General features: G+C 36.8%; 2 protein-coding genes across 6 annotated transcripts in view; both read left to right on the forward strand.

Annotated features, from left to right (window-relative positions):
* htr4 (5-hydroxytryptamine receptor 4) overlaps window positions 1–13,317 on the forward strand; it is an 85,510-nt gene extending 72,193 nt beyond the window's left edge. For 3 of the 5 annotated variants that reach the window (XM_043257665.1, XM_043257660.1, XM_043257664.1), the window contains one exon: window positions 10,678–13,314. In XM_043257665.1, coding sequence (XP_043113600.1) covers window positions 10,678–10,765 — 88 coding nt within the window. In that variant the 3' untranslated portion in view covers window positions 10,766–13,314. Of the gene's footprint in view, window positions 1–10,677 lie in introns of all 5 variants that reach the window. The other 2 variants (XM_043257661.1, XM_043257662.1) reach the window with 2 other exon arrangements.
* An 8,717-nt stretch (window positions 13,318–22,034) lies between these two features.
* Window positions 22,035–24,599, forward strand: si:rp71-1d10.8. Its single transcript, XM_043256774.1, has 2 exons — window positions 22,035–22,069; window positions 22,927–24,599. The coding sequence occupies exon 2, from the start codon at window positions 22,932–22,934 to the stop codon at window positions 24,336–24,338; it is 1,407 nt and encodes a 468-aa protein (XP_043112709.1). The 5' UTR covers window positions 22,035–22,069; window positions 22,927–22,931; the 3' UTR covers window positions 24,339–24,599.
* Window positions 24,600–24,728: the final 129 nt, after the last annotated feature.

Raw genomic sequence — 24,728 nt, forward strand, 5'->3', positions numbered from 1 at the left:
AAAAGTTTAGGTTAAATAGGGAAATTATACATTTATTTATTTATGTATTTATTCAGCATGACACGGATTAAAAAAAGTAACATTAGATATTTTTATTTGACAAAAAAATAAAATAAAATATAATATCATTATTATAAAATAATAATAAATAAAATGCTGTTCTTTCGAACTTAATCCCGTATTAATTAATGAGCACCACTAATAACTGCACAGCAAATGAGCAAATGATTTCTGATCGTGCAACGCCTAAAAATAAGCTTTTAAAATTACATTTTAATATATATTTAAATATAAAACCGGTAAATTACATTGTAATTGTATTCCACCACAGCGCACATTTATAATTCATAAAACATTAGCAGCATAATTCAGCTAATTTCCCTTCTTTTAGATGATAAGTTCAGTTTCTTTCTTTCAGAGCTGGACGTGTTAACGGACTCATCTGTAGTCCTAGCCAGAAATGCCTCTTTGCAACTCAGTGCAAAATGCGAGGTAAATATCTTTATTTTGTCGCTGTATTTAATAAAGGGAACTCTGTGAAGGCATGCATTTCTAAAAATAATGTTACTGAACATACAATAGATGCGATATAGTCAGTTCTTCTGAAAACAAAGGGAGGACTTATTAATTAATTCAATCATGAAGCTCAAAGGCCTTTTGAATCTCAGAGCACTGCACAGGGACTATTTTTACTGCTTTCATGTAATATTTCTTTGAGATAAATGAGAACGGCGAGCTGTTTAGTCGTCTGCATCGCTGGCCTTTGTGTGAGAGGATGAACGAAACGCCGTATAGCTCAGACTAGAAACGGTCCTTGACTGACGGTTCAAACACAAACACTTCTTAGGAACCGAGCTGGTCATGAATATATATATATATCATTTTTTTTATCTGAAGATACTTTGTTTTTACGAAAGATTAAACGGGAATAGAAATGCTCGTGATATCGTGATTCCAGGAATACAACTGAAGTTGAAGTCATGCGTTACGTATCATCAGAAACGTGTATTCGAGTAATGAACGGGAACATAAATAGAGCGTTCAGCGAAAGTTATCTGGACTGTAACGTTCTCCAAACATTAGCTAAAGCATTACTGGATACACTTTAGAATAAACGTAACTCTTGTTAACTATTCACTACCACTTTTATCTCAATAAATGTAGAATTTGCTGCTTGTTATTAATAGTTAAGTGCGGTGGTTGTTAAGTTCAGGTAGGGTTAGGCATTAGCACGCGCTTAATTAATGGCTAATTGGCTAATTGCTAATGGCTAATTTTAGAAATATGCACGCTAGTAAGCTACTAATAGGTGTAACCGTATTAAATAAAGTGTTACCGCATTACTTTTACGACAACATTTCACACAATCTGACAAATTTTTAAATATCGTTTCGGAAAACATTCAAAAGTAAAGGCCCCGTTCACACAGAGAGCGATAACTTTTAAAGATATCTATAACAATAAAACAACACCTTTATCTTTATAGTTATGGCGTTTGCTGTGAACGGGCCTTTGAACGCCACATTGTTTCCAAAAACGGAAAAGCCGAGGAAAAAGAAACGTTCGAAAAACAGACGAACTTTTAAATGTGACATTTTGGAGAAATCCCATTGAAAAGAAGAAAGATGAATACGTTGATCACGAGCTTTAACTTTAATAAAAGCAGAGTCACTTTTTCAGTTAGTGTAGATAGCATAACTAAATATTTTAAAGGAATTGATGAGAAATATGAGAGAATATGTTTACGAAATTCTAAAGGGGAGATTAGGTTGCTGCTGCTATTTCTAAAGAGAGAGAAAACTCCAACGTTTCTGGCATGACATGAAATGCACTGGAAAGAAATATCTCTAGAGTGATCAAATAATTCAACCCGTCGCCCAACACATGACCACCGGATACGATACGGGATGAAGAACCGAGTGATTTATTGGTGAACTGACACACGCAGAACAAACATGGATGCTTCTGAATTCTGAACGCTAAGATGAGACGCTATAGACGGCTTTCCTCGCTGAATACACACCAGTCCGGCTGTTTCCATCATCACCTGAATGATCCCGTGTGTGTACGGAGAGAAGATCAGTCCCATACGTGACTTCTGAGTAACTTCAGACAGAAGTTTGATTAGCAGATTTTGCTCTGGTTTATATCATGTTAAAATGAATCGGACATCGACATTTTCTGGTCTTCATAGACTTCTAGTGTTTTTATGCACATTAAACCTAGTTTTTGAGGTTTCCGGTTATACCGTTTAATATTTCGGTGCTCTCGGGTGTTGTTTTTTGTTTTTTTGTTATTTTAAATTCTAAATGTTGTGCATTTTTTCCTAATAATAGTAAACTTTTTTAAATGCCCTTTTTATTAACTGTGCATTTTAAAAGAAATTTCAAAGAATTGAAGATTTTGGCGTTTAAGTCGGGAATTTTATTGTCAGGTTTATGGCGGGGTCATAAATGGATCATAACTATTCCATAAATTTAATATGGTATAAAATCACCTAAAAAATACAAATGATAAAAAATAAGCTATAGTACATTTGTTTAATTGAAAAAAATATATATATATATATATATATATATATATATATATATATATATATATATATATATATATATTTTTATTTTTTTTCCCTCCCAACATCAAATTCAGAACCCAACTAACCTGTTCAGATATATTTCTCTGATTTTCATTAAGTATTGATTTATGACCGTTTCAGCGCTTAACAGGTAATACATAACTATTTGATGAATGTAATTTAGTGCCATAAAATGATAAATAACACTGAACTAGAATAAAGTATGAGTTTCTTGTGGGGCTCAAGTGCCGGTGTTTGAGTGTATATGGTGTAATGTTCTACACACAGTGTGCACACAGGCTAGTGTGTTTAGTGTATGTTGATGTTTGTCTTTCAGCCGTCAGCATATCTGTGTCTGATTTCTCTCAGAAAACAATCAGGTCATGGTCCTGTTCTGGTGCCACTCAGTGTGTGCGTGCGTGCGTGCGTGCGTGCGTGCGTGCGTGCGTGCGTGTGTGTGTGTGTGTGTGTGTGTGTGTGTGTGTGTGTGTGTTTGTTTGAGGTTCCGGGAAGACAAACACACACACGGAAGCATGATCCGGCTGACAGAGGAGGTCTAGAGTCACGTAGCATTTATTATTATTTATTATTCAAAATACTTCAAATGTAACAGTATTTCATTCTTTTGAATAAATTAACAAATACTGCTTAGTATTAATAATTATTAGAATATGTGTGTACTGTTTATATTTATTATGTAAATATGATTATACACACATGCATGTATATATTTTATAAAAAAGATGTCTTATATATACTTCAATTAAATGTGTGTGTGTGTGTATATATATATATATATATATATATATATATATATATATATATATATATATATATATATATATATATATATATATATATATATATATATATATATATATATGTGTATATGTGTGTGTGTATATATGTAATTAAATATTGTCGAAATATATGCTGAATATATGTAACCAAATATTTTTATTTTGGATGCTATTAATCACAGTTAATTATTTGACAGCACTAATACATAAATAAATCGTAGATTCTAATATATTTTAAGATATATAGTTTATACAAATACATATTCAATTCAATTCAAGTTTATTTGAATATATATTGAACATATATAATACATATTTACATCAAGGGATGAAACTTATTTATAAAGTAATACTTAAAATATATAATAATTTCTTTATGTCAACGTGTCTTAAAATACAGTGACAACAATTAAAAATAATAGAATAATAAAATAATAAGTTTTTATATTTAATACTTATTTCATAAGTATTTCTTTGAAATGAAGACCTTTTATATAATAATTTAGTAGCATTTAGTAATATTTTTATGCTTTTCAAAGAAAGCTTTCCTTTCTGTCCGAATGCTAAAGGCATGTTAAGGTGTTTTCATGTTCAGTTGACGTCAAGCGGGTGAGCGTTGCTTCCCGTGCTCTTTCTGCTCTTTCTGAGCTCTGCTAAGATTCTCTAAGATTGACTCATTTTGTAGAGCCCTGCCTGACCTGACGTGAACTGGAATATGTCTGAATAGATACGTTGGTAATAGATTGCCTAGCAGCTCTTCCTGTGAAGTGGCCTGGGATTGCAGATGCTATCAGACACCAGAGAAAAAGTTATCTTGCCCGGCCTTCACTGGTTAATCGAGGGGAGATTTTCCTGGTTTGCCTCCTCTCTCCCGCCGGAACGGTGTGCGCATGTCACAAACTGCATCACGGAAAGGTCATTTTATCAGATAAGAGAGCTTGATAAACAGGCTTTAGGGCTTCAATTAAACGAGTCCTCTGTTATCAGCACCTGCGTGAGACGTCTTTCAGCCCTCTGCTTAGAATCATGTATTGTGGAGATATTGGAAGCATTCATTTTAGTCGGTGCTCTATTGATTCAAAAAAATTGTAATTAAGATTAAGAAGAAACTTTCATGTCTCTTGGTTTTTGTGCCATTTGTCTGCACAAATTTAAAAATGTAGAAAATGCCGGTTTTAGTAAAAAGCATTAGAAAATGTAACTTATTTATTTTTTAACATTTTGATGTATCAAATATAAATATATATGTATTTATTTATATATATATAAATATATATGTATTTATTTATATATATATATATATACATATATATTTATATATATATATATATATATATATATGTATATATATATATATATGTATATATGTGTGTGTGTGTGTGTGTGTGTGTGTATATATATATATATATATATATATATATATATATATATATATATATATATAATAATTTATTTGCAAAAACTGGAAAAAAAAATTAAAACATTACAAATTAAAAATATATTTTTGCATTCCAATTAATCTTAATTATAATAATAAAATAAAAATAAAACATGCTTTTTGAACATACTAAAAACCAGTTATCCAGTTTTTCAAATCAACTTTATATATACATGTGCGTGTTTGTGTGTGCAATAGATACATTTGGCATGATCATACATTTTCTGGTTTTAATAACAAGCATTTGAAAATTGAACTAATGATTTGACTAATCAAACCAATCAAGACCCTCCCTTCAGTGTGGCGCCAGACACAGCAGACAGAGACATCGAGTTATCCTCATAAACTGAATGATTCTGTAAAGAGACTTGTCCGTCCTCATTCTGGCAGGCCATCATTAAACCTCACTGAAAGGATTGAAAAGGTCATGATAATTGAGTCCATTGCATTCATTAATGATTGGAATATTTATAACAATAAAATAAAATGAAATTAATAAAATGACAAGATGCCATTTAGTTTTGATTGTAACAGGCAACCCAGTATTTGAGCAATTAGCTGCAGCCTTTTTGTTGGTTCTGTTGACACTTTAATTAAATTCTTATAATGGATCAGATTTCTGCACCGCTACAATATTTTATGCTTTGAACTTTTGCTTTTCTTCACTCCAGATGACCATGGACTGGTCTGAGTGTGACTTTAATGATGACAGGAAGTGAGATTGAACAAAGATCTCTCTCTCTCTCTCTGTCTCTCTCTCTCTCTCTCTCTCTCTCTCTCTCTCTCTCTCTCTCTCTCTCTCTCTCTCTCTCTCTCTCTCTCTCTCTCTCTCTCTCTCTCTCTCTCTCTCTCTCTCTCTCTCTCTCTCTCTCTCTCTCTCTCTCTCTCTCTCTCTCTCTCTCTCTCTCTCTCTCTCTCTCTCTCTCTCTCTCTCTCTCTCTCTCTCTCTCTCTCTCTCTCTCTCTCTCTCTCTCTCTCTCTCTCTCTCTCTCTCTCTCTCTCTCTCTCTCTCTCTCTCTCTCTCTCTCTCTCTCTCTCTCTCTCTCTCTCTCTCTCTCTCTCTCTCTCTCTCTCTCTCTCTCTCTCTCTCTCTCTCTCTCTCTCTCTCTCTCTCTCTCTCTCTCTCTCTCTCTCTCTCTCTCTCTCTCTCTCTCTCTCTCTCTCTCTCTCTCTCTCTCTCTCTCTGTCTCTCTCTCTCTCTCTCTCTCTCTCTCTCTCTCTCTCTCTCTCTCTCTCTCTCTCTCTCTCTCTCTCTCTCTCTCTCTCTCTCTCTCTCTCTCTCTCTCTCTCTCTCTCTCTCTCTCTCTCTCTCTCTCTCTCTCTCTCTCTCTCTCTCTCTCTCTCTCTCTCTCTCTCTCTCTCTCTCTCTCTCTCTCTCTCTCTCTCTCTCTCTCTCTCTCTCTCTCTCTCTCTCTCTCTCTCTCTCTCTCTCTCTCTCTCTCTCTCTCTCTCTCTCTCTCTCTCTCTCTCTCTCTCTCTCTCTCTCTCTCTCTCTCTCTCTCTCTCTCTCTCTCTCTCTCTCTCTCTCTCTCTCTCTCTCTCTCTCTCTCTCTCTCTCTCTCTCTCTCTCTCTCTCTCTCTCTCTCTCTCTCTCTCTCTCTCTCTCTCTCTCTCTCTCTCTCTCTCTCTCTCTCTCTCTCTCTCTCTCTCTCTCTCTCTCTCTCTCTCTCTCTCTCTCTCTCTCTCTCTCTCTCTCTCTCTCTCTCTGTCTCTCTCTCTCTCTCTCTCTCTCTCTCTCTCTCTCTCTCTCTCTCTCTCTCTCTCTCTCTCTCTCTCTCTCTCTCTCTCTCTCTCTCTCTCTCTCTCTCTCTCTCTCTCTCTCTCTCTCTCTCTCTCTCTCTCTCTCTCTCTCTCTCTCTCTCTCTCTCTCTCTCTCTCTCTCTCTCTCTCTCTCTCTCTCTCTCTCTCTGTCTCTCTCTCTCTCTCTCTCTCTCTCTGTCTCTCTCTCTCTCTCTCTCTCTCTCTCTCTCTCTCTCTCTCTCTCTCTCTCTCTCTCTCTCTCTCTCTCTCTCTCTCTCTCTCTCTCTCTCTCTCTCTCTCTCTCTCTCTCTCTCTCTCTCTCTCTCTCTCTCTCTCTCTCTCTCTCTCTCTCTCTCTCTCTCTCTCTCTCTCTCTCTCTCTCTCTCTCTCTCTCTCTCTCTCTCTCTCTCTCTCTCTCTCTCTCTCTCTCTCTCTCTCTCTCTCTCTCTCTCTCTCTCTCTCTCTCTCTCTCTCTCTCTCTCTCTCTCTCTCTCTCTCTCTCTCTCTCTCTGTCTCTCTCTCTCTCTCTCTCTCTCTCTCTCTCTCTCTCTCTCTCTCTCTCTCTCTCTCTCTCTCTCTCTCTCTGTCTCTCTCTCTCTCTCTCTCTCTCTCTCTCTCTCTCTCTCTCTCTGTCTCTCTCTCTCTCTCTCTCTCTCTCTCTCTCTCTCTCTCTCTCTCTCTCTCTCTCTCTCTGTCTCTCTCTGGAGTGGGCAGTTGGGACCAATATTCCCTCTAGTTGTCCTCTTGCTAAGCAAAATCTATTTCTAGCAGGCACTGGCATTTATTTTCATTTCGATCAGTAACCAAGGCAAGGCGAGACAAGCAAAGTTTATTTATATAGTACATTTCATGATAATCCAAAGTGCTTTACATAAAACGAAATATAATAAAAATGTATTAACGGTTTTAATTAATTTTAATGAATTAAGAAGTGTAATTAAGTGCTATTAAGATAAAAAATGCCAGTAATTGCTTGAACTGATTCTGCTTGTGTTTTCCCTTTTAAATACACTATAGCTCCAAAGTCTTTCAAAAATACTGCATTCTTTATTTGAAAACTGAACTTTAGTAACAGTATATATGTATTTATTGTCTCTCTTAATTTAATATGTTCTTGCTGAATGAAAGTATTAATTTCTTTTTTAAATGGTAGTGTATAAATGGTAAGCATTAATGTCATATAATGTCAATAAATCATATTCTACTAATATAGAACCAGTATAGCACTTTTCCCCCAAATAAATTAATTTGCTGCTTATTAATAGTGAGGTAGTTAAGTTTGGGTATTTGGTAAGATTAGAGATGCAGAATAAGCGATTAATATGTGCTTAATTACTACTAATAAATGTTAATATTCTAGTAATATGCATGCTGATAAGCAGCTAGTAGAGTTTCTAAAGCAGAGCCGTCACTTTCTTCATTAGGCTATTTATCATTAGGCTGTTATTCTGTTTGTTGCTTCTGTGAACTTCTATTCTAGGATGCAGCAAAAAAATTAATCAGCCCTGCATATTTCCGTGCATGACATTTCTGACAGATTCAGTTCCACGCTGAAAATCAATGCACGTGGAAATGCCATCCGTTTGTTCAGGAAATAGAGGGTTTTCTGTCATCAGCAGCATCAGAAGCATGGAAACACTGGATCGTGAACATATCACTGTCAAAAAGTCTGTGTTTGGGATGAACTTGAGCATATTTTGTTTCTCTGCTCTGGTTGCTGTGGTCGCTCCAGAGCTAATGGTAAGGCTCCGATCTGAATTTGTAGGCATTCAAGCAATTTCATCCGTCAGTGAGTGTGGAGAAGCAGCGATGCCCGGACCTGCGTTTACTGATCGCATTGTCATTGCACTTATTGGAAATCCTGCTCCAGATGTTTACTGCTGGATGTAGTCTAGGTGCAAACCCCGTGGCTCGGGAACTAGGAGAACTTCGTGTCTCCTGGCTAACATCCAATGTTGTGTTAATTAAAACGTCGTATAAATAATGCAAACGGCACGCATACATTAATTAGGAGATTCATTGCTTAATAAATTGGAGCAGGACCATCAAAGCAGCGGTTGAGGAAAACAGGTGGTTTGTTGCAAGGACTTTAACAGTTAAGAAATTATATTTCAAAGAAATATTAAAATGCTAGTACCAAAAATTAGGTTGAAATATTCCGTTTGTCGGAAAAAAAAGGTTTTTTTCACGAAGAATGCTTTTATCGGATCAAAAGTAATATAAAAACATTATTTGAATTTGAATGTTATCATTTTTAAAAAATACTGAAAAACGTATCTTAAATGACACGCATAACATTTACACTATTATTGCTTTTTACAGCATTTTTAATTAAATTAATGCAAATTTGGTGAGGATAAAACCATTTAAAAATGTATATGTAAAGTTAATTTGTTTATACTATCAGTAACATTAATTTTAATAGATAAATGACCGATACATGAGATCGTGTCAAAGGTCTTGCGTAAAAAATGAACATCGTTTCAGCTGTCGGGAAAGTCATTTAGAAAAGTATAGGCAACCGTAGGCCTCCGTTTCAATGTTTATTTCTGTATAATCTCAGTGAAAGCAAATAAGCAACACTACTTCCTGAAATGCTTTCTAGGGGTTAAACCAAACCCTTCAAATCCCATCAGTCTTCAGGCTCTGTTTAGTGACTAGCGCTGCAGTTCCCTGATGTCCGGCACACATAATTGAGAAAGAAGTTGTCAGGCTGAGGGATGCGCGTGCGTGTGTGTGTACGTGTGTGTGTGTGTGTGTGTGACCCAAAGCTCATGTTCATGTAAATTAATGAGCTCTGCCTCTAATCCGGCCAGCTAATGTCTAGACTGGATGTAGCAGCATGATCAAGACATTATTACTGGAGTGTATTGGGGACTATAGTATGTTTGCGCTAGATCATGTTAATTTGACAGATGTCTCAGGCGGTGCAGGGCCGACAGGACATTTATAAAGCGGCAATGTGGCAGCAATTTTGGGTTCTGCTTCATTGAAAGCCCGTTGCATGTTTCCTTTCCAAATCCCGGAACATCATTGCTTTTCTTTTGTACGTTTTCCTTTTTTTCAGGTAAATTTCACGCCCAATTGCTCTGCAGGAATTGCCTTGAGTTTGCTTGTTTATGAATGGAGATGGTAATGATTTTTTTTTTTTGGCCTGGAAGAAAAGGAGGTTCATGGCTGAAAAAAAAAAAAAAAAAAAGCAATCGCAATGCAATGTGTTCCTCTTCAGTACTTTAACAGAGCAAGAGATGTCCTGTAGTCTGCTGTAGGTCTGTCTAGACGCTCGTAGACGTGCAGGTTGTTTTTCTGCCTAGTTTCATAAGGTTTTGAGGATACTGAAGGTGTTGAGGTTTCGAACGGGTTTCTATATATGCTGAATATGTGATTGCGCTATACAGAAATGAACAAAATTACAATCAAACTTAAGTAAAAAAAGTACAAAACTGTCATCAGGGTGGTATCCTTTAGAATGGTACTACTATTTAAGCTTAAGGGGTTAAAATGTACTGGTAATAATATATTGTATTTAGCGGTAAATAAGCTGTACCTCTTTGCTTTTGGAGTTTTGGATACTTCCCCAGCGACAGCTTTGTACCTTTTTTTCTGGGAGCGTAGATGTCTGATATCTGTAAAAGCGTGTTTTACATTAAAAGCAGTTTTGTTTCCTATTAAAGCAGGAAGTTGGGCCTGGACATAATGCTTTATCTCAGCTACCCTCCTTTCATGCATTTTAATGCATCACTTTTATCTGAAGTCACTTACATTTACGTTATACATTTTACCAGTTCTTACATTCCCTAGTGCCATGCTTTACTGTTTTTAAATAGATTTTAAAAATGCTATTACTAGTCATTTATTTTCGACTGGACAAAAAAAGTGAGTGCACGAGTTTTTGGGGATTTTTTTGCACGTATGGTATTGTTGCGTATTTACGTTTGCGTACAGCGCTTTGGGTCTGCCGCGTAGTGCTTTATGAATAAAAATCAACAAAAAGACGAGCTAAATCTACTTAAGATCGTTTTTCAAATGTACGATGATTCGCATCGCTCGCACATTCGCGTAAAAGCTCGAAGAGATGCGAAAAGGAGATTGTGACGGTGTCCTGGTTTCTTTCGTCCTTCCAGGTATTCAGTTCTTCACAACGGAAACCACACAGAACAGGAGAAACTGTCAATACAGAACGACACAGAGTCCCAGGAGTCATGTTTCTGACACAGGCCAGCCTCTAATGAGGAACATCACTGGAAGGTGCCATTTCTCACCGCCTTTCACGAGTCGAGGACCGGGAGCCGGACTGAACCGATTGCTCAAAGAGCTGCTGAACAATGAGGGAAAGAACAATGTTGCCAAAGGTATCTGGTCTGTATTTTAGGATACGGATTTCCATCGCAAAAGGAATGTCGGTAAGGGTTTTCCCCAAAGTGTTCGTTTCCTTTTTGGTTCTCCTGGGAATGCGGTTTCCAAACCAAAAACACGTCGTTCGAGCTTTATCCAGAGAGACTTTTATTAGCTCTAGAGTCAGGAGAACACTTCCTGAACATGAAGATGACACTCTGTTCAAAGAAAGATTTATTTTTCTTCTATAAAGAAAAAAGTTAATTCACACCACAGTATTAAGAGTTAGAGCTGGGAGCATTGCTGAGCGATTTCTCCAATTTCTATTTTTGAACTGTTCCAATGATAATTTCGTAAATCAACAATTATAAATGTAGCATTGTCACACGAATTTAAATTTAAAATGTTAAAAACAACAGGCCTGTTTCAAAAATATTCAAGCCTGTATCCGACAGTGAATTAAAAAAAAGCTAATTACAACTTTTTATCTTACGATTCAGATTTTTTTTCTCACAATTCTGAAAATGTTCTCAGTGTTTTGTGACGCACTTCCAGATTCTAAAGTCAGAGCTGCGTGATAGAAACGCTGTGAAATAAAGCTGGACTTACAAGATGCATCCTGCAATTGAAAAAAAAAACATTGTGATTATAAAAATATAAAGTTGTGATTCTGAGGGAAAAAAAGTTACAATAAGATAAAAATTGTGATATAAACGCAATTCTAAAAAATAAAGTTGCACTTCTGAGAAAGTTAGAATGCCAAAATATAAACTCGCAACTCTTAAAAAAATAATAATGTGAAATATACTCGCAATTCTGAGAAATAAAGTTATAATTGCTAAATATAAACTCCCAATTGTGACTTTTTCTCTCATAACTCTCTCTATTCATTTGCAAGTTAAATTGTGAGATATAAATGTGCAACTGTATGAACATTTTTCCCCTCAGAATTAGACTTTAGAATTGCTAATTTAGTCAAAGAAGTCAAAACTGGTAGATATAAAATCTCAATTTATCCGCTTGCAGTTTATATCACGCAATTCTGAGAAAAAAAGTCATAATAGTGAGTTCCTGTCTCGCATTTCTGACTTCTCAAGTTTATATCTCAGTTTCGACTTTAACACATGCAACTGGGAATCTATATCTCACAGTTCTGAGAAAAAAAGTCAGAATTGCAATTAATTCGTTGTCGTAAACAGGCTTCCATAAAAAAATATGCCCCGAGATTCTTCAAAATGATTTCATAAAAACACTGCTTTTTAGACTCATCCTTTAGAATCCTTCTTATAAAAAGGATTTTGACAGGAAATTAACTTTTGTTTTCTTCTAGCCATGAAATCTGGCTTGAAGAAAACATAAAAACTCCATTTTCTTACTGTGAAATGAAATCTCATTTATGTAGTATAAGACTTCCGAAGTTCTTTGGGGAATGAAGTGCGGCGCTCGCAGACTGGTTGATGTAATTCGGCTTCTTGTAAACCTCTCTGAAGACCCACAGGTGACCGTTCTCAGTCGGGTCACATGCGTCACTAACCGCTTTCATTTGCACGATGGTTTCCGCCGCGAGGATCTCCTCTGACGTGATTCACCGGCATAAACAGCGCGGCGTTTTTTTACTTAAAGCTCTAAAACTACACGATGCCTGCTGACTGAGAATGTGTCAGGTCTCTCCAAACAAAACCTCCGCTGACAGCAACCAGGGCCGGTCCTCCTAAACGCCGTCTTAAAATGTTTTAGCCTTACTGAAGGTGACCATCGTTTACTGCAATACTGAAAAAGTCTGAAAAGAAGTCGTACCTTAAGTTGTCCATGCAAAAGTTCTTAAAGGCGTATAGTTCATCCAACAATGACAGTTTACTATTTATTCACCCTCGTGTACTTTCAAACTCTGTTGAAAAGGCCATTTATATTCAAAGTAGTGAATTTTGCATTCAGATTTGCCGGCCATTTAAATATAAATGCATGAAGTTGAGAACTTCACATGACGTTGACCACGCAGATGTCACGTTAGCTTCAAGGTGGTCGAGTGAATTTGCTTTAGTGACTTGGTTTGAAAATGACATTTGTGTAAGCTGCACTTTATAAATTCCGGCACGATTGACAATAGCCAAAAGAGTTTTTCCTGCAAATTGTAGCCAGAAGTTCTCTAATGGAAATATTGTAGCGGAAATAGACCGTGAAACGTGTGTGTGTGTGCGTGTGCGTGCGTGTGTGTGTTGTACAACTTATACAAGCTAATCTGTTATTACTCGTGCATAAAATTGATATGTTATATAATACTGAGCTAACAACAGTAGTTTAACATAAACCGTTTTCTGTCTAGTTTCAAAATGTTCTGAAATGTTCCAGAAGGCACTGGAATATTGCAGAATTGTAACTTCAAGAATGTTCCCTTCCTTGCAAAACCATTTTATATATATATATATATATATATATATATATATATATATATATATATATATATATATATATATATATATATATATAATTTAAAAACTATTGATACTGCTTGAAAATGAATATCACAGCACCACAGAATGATAGAAGACCCATCTAAAATCTAATATTTTCCACCAAAAAAAGAGCATACAGGTCTCGGAACAACGCGAGGGTGAGTAAATAATGACCGAATTTTCATTTCTGGGTGAACTATACCTTTAAGAATATGTCACGTGCATGACTCCTGGTTATGAGGAGAGGAAATACAGCTGCTTGATCAAACAAATTGAATGGAAAAAAACCATGCAGATGAATTTTCGTTCCTTGACATTTCTAACTAAAACCTCTCAAAGCAATGACGTGCCACGATGAAGCTCGCTTCCAGAGCCGAAGAACCCAATAAACGCGCTCCTCCGAGAGCCTGGATATAGCAGAACTGACCCAGAACAATCCTCATCCCTCATTCCAGCACTCGCCCGTCTGCTGAAGCGTGCCTCTGCCTCGAATCGGTTACCTTCGGGATTGTCTGAATTGATCTAAGAGATGTAAATATTTTTAAATAACCGCGTTTTCTGTGTCAGCCATCAGAAAGATTCTTCTTTGCTATTTTGAAGGGATGCGCCGACGGCGCCATACTACAAATGTGTACAGCTCAGCACTGTCCTCGTGCGTCGGTTTCCCGAAAACGAAAACCTCTCCTGCAAATAAAGCACTTGTAGCACTTTTATAACATGAAGACCATTGCATCCACCAGTCGTTCAGTATTCTGGTCACGAATATGTTATAGCAGACCAAACTAATATGGAGTATGAAAGCTGATTTTCATGATCAGCTTCGATAAACATAATTTGCCGAAGAGACAAATAAGATTTGACCCACCAACGGAAGTCTATTACGGCTTTATTTGTTCCGATACAGAGCTAGCTCCAGGGAATGCCCACTTTAGCTTTCTTTTCTCGTCTTCTCATGTTTTTATCAACCGATATTTAATTTCTAAAGGTAGAGCTTAGTTTGATTTTATTGTACATAGGAATATATTTTTATGCAAACGTTTTGATAGTGGTCCGTGTGTTCTTTTAAAGGCTTTCTTCTTCCAGTCCGGTGTATCTGACCATGAATCTAGCGTGTCATTGGAATAAGCTGTATGCCAGGCTACTTGTTTTTTTGGGTTTTTTTACAAATCAATCATGTACATGGTCGTGCCTTCACAGCCATCTTATTACGGATGTACAGAGCATTGTGAAACTGTGCAAGTTCGTGCTGGCAGTGGTCGAAAAAAGTCGAACAATCAAAGACAAACCCGCCGCCCGCGGAGCTCCGGCGAGTCAAAACGTCCAAATTATCGATCTCCGCTTTTCATTTGTACGACTCAAATTATGCAGCACCTTCGAATTCCGAGGTACTTCGCCGTCGTTTAACGGTAAGCCGTTTTTTTTTGCGGGCCGACACAACTTGCACAATTTCCTATCTGCGTTCTTTGGATGTCGCTACGTTGTTTAAAGATGGAGATTTTTTTTTAAAAAAAGGATGACGTTTAGGAAACAAGAAACCGATGGTAATGATGGAATGATGGTAACTCCACAGTCACGACAGAACCAAAAACACTCCTACATGAGCCCAGAGTTATTGCTCGGAAGAGATCTGCGTCAGAAATAACTCTCCAGCGAACCTTCATGGACCTTCAGGGTAGTCACTGCCGTCAGGAAGCGTCGCATGTGAAGGCCCTGAAGGCAGAAGTTCTAAGCATGAATGTGTTGTAAATCTCCCAACGAGTTGTAGAACTTTTGTAAACTCAGTATTTATTTTGGTGGATTAAGATTGATATTTTCATGTAAGGCTTCTCTTTCAGGGAGCTGTGTGTATTACTTTTTCTGTTGCTATGTGACAGCTCTAAAAAAATAATAATTAAAGACTACGAGATGTTATTAATCCCTGTGTGTTTTGTGTTTCATCTAAATGTCATGCCAGACTTGCGCGCTAACACGCTATCGATCAAAATCAATTCTTGTATATTCTGTTTAAAGACAGATGATATATAGACAGATCGTCGTGAAGCAGAATGATATTTTTGGATAGATCTGTGAAATCTGACAGCGAGACGAGTAAAACTCTTCTCCACATGGACATTTTTTTTCTTTTGCAGATGTTGACAGATGTGATCCACTCGTAGGGAAAACATCTTGTTTTTCCACATGTGCACAGTAGACTAAATAGAAATTTGTGCACTGGAATTTTTTTTTTATATGATGCTGATTAGAAGCAGCTGTTAAAGCAACACCTTTGTTCTTTAAAGACAACAGCCATGTTCAGAATGCAGCTCTGGTTTCTTTATAAATATAAAAACTGCATTTTTACATTTTTAAACACCCAGTTAATTCATTTATATTTCATGAGTTAATGCATTTATGTGAATAATGCGGAAAATATATACAGAACGTTTTATCATAGTTGCAAATTTAATTTAGGAAAAAACGTGTGGTAGTATATTAGAAAAGTTTACTGAAAACAAATATTAAATATTTTAGAAATTTTGGAAAATCGGGATGTTTTGTCAAAATCATATTAAGTCACGGTAACAAGATTTTACACACACACAAATATGGATGTATATTACAATATATATTTTCCTTGTAAATGTGGAAATATATTGCATAAACAAGTTCCCATATTTAAATTGTAAATATATATGTTCAAATATATTTATACACACAGTACCATATTTTATTATATTTACATCTCTGTATAATGCAATGTATTAAGCATAAAATTATAAAAACATTTCACTATATATAAGTGGAAGTATTGTCAATTTTTTTTAAAAATATGAAAAGCAGCAATTGCTTATGTTTTATTCCATATGTTGTAATGTATACATACTGTTCATTTACACCTTATTAAAAATACTTTTATTAATCGAGGGCACATTAGATTGATTAAATGTAACAGTAAACATTTTACGATTCAAATAAATCCTGTTCTTTTGATCTTTCGTCTTTCTGCGACGAATAAAAAATGTTTTTAACATTGATAATAATACTGTTTCTTGATTTGTGAAGGATCACGTGGCACTAAAGAGTCGAGTAATGATGTTGAATATTCAGTTCTAATCACAGGAATAAATTATATTTTAAAATATATGTAAATATATTTCGCTATATTACTGTTTTGATATAACAGCCTTTCCTGCTTGAGAAGTGTTCGTGAAAAATCCCATGCTAATCTGTTATATTATTATGCAGCCAAAAACATAAATGTTTCAAGTGTCAAAAAGTAGCATGATATTCCAAACCAAATTTGCTTTTAGCCGTCTCTCTAACACCCGTCACCTATGACTTGCTTTACACCGAGATGTTTACATTCTTCACATGTGTACCTTCTTTTCTCTTGTTGAGAGAAGAAAGCCCAGCTCTTAATTTTTCATCCACGTGAAATACAGCAGACTGGACGGAGAGCCCCGCAGTAATGAGCTCACCTTTACCGCTGCCGGAGCTCATTTCCCTTCACCAATCTGATGGACCATAAACCGCTTTAAAAGCTCTCCCAATAACCTCCCGAGTCGCATTCCCTGAACTTTCACCTTGACATTAAGGCCTCTATTGATATTTTCGAGCGAGCGCGCCGAGGCTTCCGGGTCTGTGTGCTTTCAGCTTCGAGCAGCATTGAAAGAACGGGGCCTTTTTTCTCAGGCTCTGACTGATATAATGACGCGGCCTGAAAAACATCACCGGGGCTATTATCGCTAAATCCGAGTGACCCCCGAAAGCCCATTTGGGCTTTGCGGTTGATCACAGGAGGCGTTATCTGAAGAGCTGAGGGATGTCTTTTCCCCTGATTGCGTTTTGGAGTGACTTGCTGAGTTAAGTGCTCCCTCATCAGCCCCGGAGAACAGACTTTGGCGTTTTTTTGGGGGGAGAAATTCTCAAAATGCTTCATTTACACAACTCAAATGTCAAGTGTGATAATGGCCTTTGTGCTCGGCGAGCTCTCGCTTAATCAAAGTCTGAGAGCGCCGGCCGGCCGGTGGGAAATCGAACATAGCAATTAGCACTCGAGCACACAGGCTAGCAATTCCACGCTGAAGCTCTCTCCGTTTGCTTTAATATTTAACGCAAGTTTATTTTGCTTATTCTCCCCTCTCTTAATGCGCTCGTGGGACCTCTGCTCATCGGCGTTGGCTTTTTTGCATATCTGAAGCTTTCGCGTCCCCCGCGGGACGCTAGTAATGAATCTAACCTTTAAATGTGGGGAAGATTTTAGGCCTTAAGCCCGAGTCTTAACTCTGACGTCAAGCACCGAGCGAAGAGTTTGAGAAAGTCGCTGGAGGTAGATGGAGGAAGCCTGTAATGAGATGATTTACAAGGCTTGTCGTGTGAGTATCGTTGGAGATATCGTCCTCCGTCCAGCGCTTTTTGAACAAATGCGGTATTTTTCCGGGAAGAGTAAGGCAATGGAAACCGAACAGGCGGTCGTTATCCTCTCGAAGGTTTATAACTTTGACCCGAGCTTGAAAAGCTTTCAGAGTCTGTGACACGCAGCGGTTTTTCTTCATATCTCGCTTTTGTCTTTTTATGGGGCTGCTGTTTGATGCATCAGATAGCGCTTTTCTTTTCCGTCGGCCGAGGCCACGTCGGTTCGCTCGGCACGCTTTCAGCGTGGGGAAAACTGCTCACAAACAAGTGAACATCTTAAACGTCTGCGGTGAGAGAGGAAAAGCGAAAAAGGCTCCTGAATGTGCCTTCTTTATCTCGAAACTAGTCTGAAACGCTGCGTGTAATCCATCGGGGGGGGGGTTTTCTTGGGAAGTGGCTTTTGAAGATTTTCTCACACGGATTTCGAACCTAATGTACAGTATCTAGTTCACTAATTGATTTTACACGAACGCGAATCAAGTGGCTTACAGTGGATGAGGCCTGGAGCATGCTGGGTAATACACATCAAAGCTGGATGCAGTCGAACGTTCAAGACTGGATGGAAACATTTAAGAACTGCTAAATATACTTCTGTTTATGAGAGTCAGGAGTTTCCCTATGAAACAAAAATATGGAAAAATATTTAAATTATAATGCAATTTATTAGATGATACATTTCCATATATACAATATTGTATCAGAAATACTAACAGCAGTAAAAAAAAAATCTATAGTAATGAAAAAACATCCAATTAATTATTTTTTTCTTTCATTATTTAAAGCATTGGTTTATATAATTGTAGGGAAAAACTAAGAAAAAAATTTTCATATTTTATTTTATTTGTTATTTTTTAATTTTTATTTTATTAGATGTCTTGTTAAAAAATAGTACACACACACACAGAGAAATATGGATGAATATCACAATATATTTTCCTCATAAGTGTTTAAATATATTACATATACAAGTTCCCAAATGTGACTATATAGTATATTTGTTCAATTATATTGCCATATGTATATGCCAAGTATAAAATCACATACTTTGCAACGTAGAAATAGAAATATTGTCACGTTTTTCAAAATTTATAAAACAAAAGCATTTCCTTATGCAATTTAGAAGTATTTTAATATATTAACACGGTTATTCTTTATATTTTCAGTATGAACATTACATAATTAATTTTTTTAAAATCATAACATTATATAATAATATATACACATTATAGTATATTTATATTATTGCATTAAACAGATATTTACATTAACAAAATAATGTTATATAATTATATTCTAAATATTTTATTCATTGTTTTGTTTGTTCGTTTTTTTAGGCTATTCAATCGTTCTATAGATGGCCTCCATTTTCACTTTTTAGTTGAGAGTGAGTGTGTATAAATAGCTTGAAGTTAACAGCGCATTGAAATGGAAATGCGAGATGAACTCCTGGGAGACGGATCTTTGCTGCACAATCAGAAATTATGTTTAATGAATGAATGGAGATGATCTATGTGAATATGCATATAAACATGCAATCAGATAAACATGCACAAAAATAATTTGTAAAGGATGCAGAGAGATGATGTATGTCTCAGATTGTCAGAAGGAAGCAGATGAAGGATGGGCTCTTTGGCACTCTTCTGCTTTTCTACAAAGGTGCTGATTAAGAAGAACTTTATGATGGTTTAATTAACAAGAGAGTAGAATTTAGTGAAGATGCTCGGGACATGTCTCTACCAATATCCAGCAAGCACTAAATAAGCGTTATCAAATCAAACAATTAAATACACGTGTCGCCTATGATTGTTGATCTGAAATGGTGGTTCGCGAATCATTTGATTCTGATCGGGATTCGGGGCGGGTTTGTGAATCTTTTGATTCAGATTCGAAACGCAGAGAGGGGTTCGCGAATCATTTCGCGGAGTGAATCGTTAGTGAGTCACGCTCCTAAGTGCTGATCTGCAACGATTCGCGAATCATTTGATTGAGTTCGGGACTTCGGAGCGCGGAAGGCGAATCGTTTGATCAGAATCTCGGACTCGTGTTCGTGAATCTTTTGTTTCAGATCTGGATTCGCGAATCATTTCGCGAATTAAATGATTAGTGTTCCGCGCAAAACAAAGAAAGCAGATAAAGTACACACAAATGCAAATGCCCTAAGAAAATATAAAATATAATGAAGTATCCGTTGTTTTTGTTTGTTTACAAATCCCATTGTTAAACAGCAAGCGGTTACCACGGTTTAACTAGTAATGTTTTGTTTGTTTTGTCGCATAAAACCATAGTTAATTTCCTCAAAGGATGTGTTGTGGGTTTGTCTAAATCAACTTTGAATAGGCTCAAGAAAAGTTCAGTCAGATTTTAGTTACAGTGTGTGAAAATTAGCTCAATTGTTAATTTGCTAGTCCCTTTTTTTGCTAGCAGTGACAAAGAGCTATAGATTACAGAAACTGAACATCAATTTACTAGTTTTAAGAAGAAACACGACTTGTCCAGACTACTGAATTGTCCTTATCAATCAATTATCAACCATTTAACTGAATGAACTCAAACCTAAACCCTTGCAAACAAATCTTACCTTTAGATGTTGTATGTAGCCTTCCGCAGTCTGAGCTCCTACACGACCAGACAAAACTTAATCAATATTTCTCATGATAAGCTTGATACGTTTTGAATGAATGAATGTGAGAGCTGTATATCTGTTGACCAATTAAAAAATATAACCAAACCGACGGAAGTGACCATATGAAGTGTTATTCTGCCCTCTGCTGGTTCACTTCAAGTGATAACTAACATATATATATATATATATATATATATATATATATATATATATATATATATATATATATATATATATGTGGTTGTGTGTGTGTCTTATAACCTTATATATATATATATATATATATAAGTATGTGTATGTATATATGTATATATATAAGTATATAAGTATATGTATGTGTGTGTGTGTGTAATCGACTCAAATAATTCTATTATATATATTCTATTATACACACACACACACACATATATATATATATATATATATATATACACACATACATACATATATATATATATATATATATATATATATATATATATATATATATATATATATATATATATATATATATATATATGAATGTAATCGACTCAAATCATTCTATTATGAAAGAGTACTGTGGAGGGTTTTATCATTTCAAAGATATGACCTGATTCACACATCAATAATTATCTCATTGGCGTACATGTCTCATGGGCTTGTACTTTAGACATTGCACTGTTTAATATTGGGACAACTTGTCCTTATGGTTGAGGTCAATAATTCAGAAGAAGAAAAGCTCAGGATAAGAGTGAAAGGTTTAACTGAATAAAGCACATGCAGGCCAAGTTCAAGGAATACGTTAAACAGACAAAAGCGTTATTAATAACGTCTGTGATTTGTAAAGCTGTGCAAAGTGCTCAAAATATGTTATTTTAATTTAGCTCTTTGCAAAAGTAACATTTGCCATTTTTGATTGTATTTATTTATATCTATTTATATAAAACGAAAAGAAATAATAAAGGAAATCCTAAATATAAAAATGTTTATTATAAAAATTATATATTAATTTTTAACTGCTGTGTGTGTGTGTGTGTGTGCGCACCTGGTATTTATCACGTTATGGGGACCAAATGGGGCCCCCACAAGGATAGGAATACCGGTAAATAGTACATTTTAACATTTTTCAGTATCCCCGTGAGGAAAGCTTATAAAACTTTAATTTTTAGAAAATCTAAAATTGGCAATATTTTCCTGTAAGGGGTAGGTTTAGGTTTAAGTTTAGGAAAGTCCCCATAAAACATGGAAACCCAACGTGTGTGTGTGTAGTGTAATGACCCAGGTTGTTGTAATGAGGCTGTTAAAATGCAATGTAAGATGCCTTGAATAAAAAGTGTGTGCTAAATTCTGTGTAAATGAGAAATGTCAGGGCCTGTAAATTGATTGTGGTATTTAGAAACCTTCCGCGTGGCCTTTCTCTCCTCTAACATTGAATGTTTGTTAATAAGCATATATTCCATGGCCTGCCTTTTAATGCAAACCAGTTTGCAGTTACCTCAGGAAACCTTCTTTGCATTTCAACACTATTTTTAGAGTCATGTCTGAAAAAGTGGGACATCGGATAAAGTGGGTCGAATTCATTTTCACGCCGGAGTGCCCTTTAAATGTGAAGAGCAAATCACGTCGCAGCAGTCATGAATAATTACTATTCACGCCGTTCTCATTTGCCTGACGTCACTGGGGTGGGCGTGGTCACGCTTCAACACAACCGGCCACAACAAGCACGTGGTAAGTGCGCTGACAAACACTGCCTTTGAATGAAATCGGTAGTAATTACTTTGCATGTTATTTCAAATGTTTTTTTTTAATGTGCAAATGCCTCACAAAATTGCGTGTGTGCACTTGTAAGGATATTTAAGTAATGACCCACTTAGCGTAGCTAAACGTGCTAGGTAAAGTGGGACAGTGGCTATCTGTTAATGTGGGACACTACAGTATTCTGATGCATTATGATTATTTATCATATAAGTTATCATGCCATGCATCATGTCAGAAGCCTGATGCTTACTAATAATCCCCCTGACTTTAACTTTTAACTTAGCTGTGCTAAAATGGATGCTAATGTAATGTCATATGTGTATATATGTATATGTGTGTTTGTGTAAATATTTTTTTTTTTTTAACAGATTACTATTTTTATTCACGCGTTTGATAAATTGATGTCAAAATGTGATGGTAAACACTTATACTGATTGAAAATGTTTCAGTTTTAAATAAATGTTATTCTTCTTAGCTTTTTTATTAATTATTGAATATTTAAAAAAAGCATCACAGGTTCTAAAAAATATTAAGCGGCACAAGAGTTTGCGATAGTGCTAATAAATCCGCAAATAATTTTTTTTTAAATTTTTGATCAAATAATTACAGCCTTTGTGAGCAATAGACTTCTTTAAAAAGCATTAAAAATTGTACTTATCCCCAACTTTTAAATGCTTATAGCAAATTCTAACTTAATAAATAACTGATACTGATCTAGTACAAGCTAGAATGAACATATGTTCAAAATATAATAATATTAGTTGAGTAACAGGGATGCCGGGATATTAGACCTGATTCAACAGCATTCTGACTTTTACCTTTTCAAGGAAAAATGGAAATGCAAAGCGAGTTCAAAGGAAGAAAAGGCCTGAAGATGAATCAGTGGAGTGAAGAGCGAATGAAAGCTGCAATAGAGGAGTATAAAGCGCAGGCTGATTCGGGGCAGAGGCCTGCGCTACGATTGCTGGCAAGGAAGTGGAACGTGCCAAAAACTACCCTTCAGAGACGCGTGAAAGGACTCGTGGAGGGATCCGAGCACGCGTCTGGAAGAAAACCATTCATCCCCGTTGAATCTGAGCGGGAGCTAGCGCGCCTTCTCACCTTGCTTTCAGAGAGAGGCTTCTCTTTGAGGAAGACTGATGTTCAGTCTCTCGCTTTCGAGTTCGCCAAGATAAACGGCATCCGAGGGTTTTCAGAAGAGAAGCAAAAGGCAGGCTATTACTGGTTCGAGGGCTTCATGAAGCGAAACCCCGGGCTGAAAATAAAGAAACCGGAGGCCATGTCGCCAGCTACGAAAATGAATGAAGAAGAGCTGGAAAAATGGTTTGCGATGTATGAAAACACGCTTGGTGCCTTGGGGATTAAAGACGTCCCTTCGCATATTTGGAAGTGTGACGTATCAGGACTACAAGACAAGTGCTCCTCTCAACTATCTGGCGAGAAAGAAGATCCCTGCGAAACCGAAGAAGAAACGGCCTCGACTGTACTAGCAGCGTTCAATGCCAGTGGCGGATTTGCTCCTCCGCTGATCATTTTCAAGGGAATTAATGGGAGAAGGGAGTGGATGGGTGAGTCTCTGTGCGTGAGAGCGTCGGATAATGGCTGGATAACAGCAGAGCTGTTCACTGAGTGGGGGGAAATGTTTGTGGCGCGGCTCCCAAAAGACGACTCCAGGCCCCACCTCCTGCTCCTCGAGGGCCAAAGCAGCCACGTCTTCAACCTCACCCTCCTCCGCGTCTTGAAGCAGAACCGCGTGGAAGTCGTGTGCTTTCCTGCGCCGCAGCCGGCCAACGCGCCTCTGTTTGAGAGCCTCAAACGCCACTGGTGTGAAGCGAGCCGCAAGTGGAATAGGCGGTGCGCAGGAAAGCAGCCGCCCAAAGCACGCGATTGTTCAGTTTTCACGGAAGCTTGGAAGAAGTCTGCGAAAGCGGAAATGGCCAAAGAGGCGTTCAGAACAACGGGGGCGTTCCCGATGAACAAGTTTATCGTTGATGGCGGCGCACATTGCAGCACCGATAACCGCTCTAAAGAAGAGCCATCTTTTACAGACTTTGTGGTCATACAGAAAAGCCAAAGGGGTGTAAAGACACCCAGAGCAAAGAGTGTGCCATATTTACAAAGAAACTCAGAGCACCTTATTTACGACGGACGTTTAAAGCAGAGAAACGAACTGAATGAAACAGCCAGCTCCTACAAGTGCAGAGGCTGCTTCATAAACCACGGTCAGACGGGGATCTGAAAGCTGCCGAAGCGTGGGTCAGATGCAGCAACTGTAAGGCCTGCTACCATGAGTCCTGCGCAGGAGAGGATGGGATTTACGAATGGGTTTATGATGGAGATGGTCATAATTGACCAACGGAAGGGTGAAAAGACAGCATCGTTTCTGAACGTCGAAAGAAAATTCACACACAATTTCTGAAAAAAAAGCCTTTTAGTCAGTTACGGTCTGGTTGTTTTGATATAAAATGTGTGTTAAAATAAAAACGGTGTTAAAGTAAAATGCTTTGAGAATTAAATATCGGCTAACATGACAATACAGTAATCCATTGGAGTCACAAAACAGTCACTATTTAGTTATATACATAGACAATTCTATTTAATTACTAATTTTAAAGTTTTTTTTTAATAC

The sequence above is a fragment of the Puntigrus tetrazona genome, chromosome 14 (assembly GCF_018831695.1).
Source record: "Puntigrus tetrazona isolate hp1 chromosome 14, ASM1883169v1, whole genome shotgun sequence".
Lineage (NCBI taxonomy): Eukaryota > Metazoa > Chordata > Actinopteri > Cypriniformes > Cyprinidae > Puntigrus > Puntigrus tetrazona.

Bases quoted from the DNA above. Each gene is read 5' to 3' on its own strand.
- si:rp71-1d10.8 (XM_043256774.1), top strand. From the start codon at position 22,932: ATGGAAATGCAAAGCGAGTTCAAAGGAAGAAAAGGCCTGAAGATGAAT.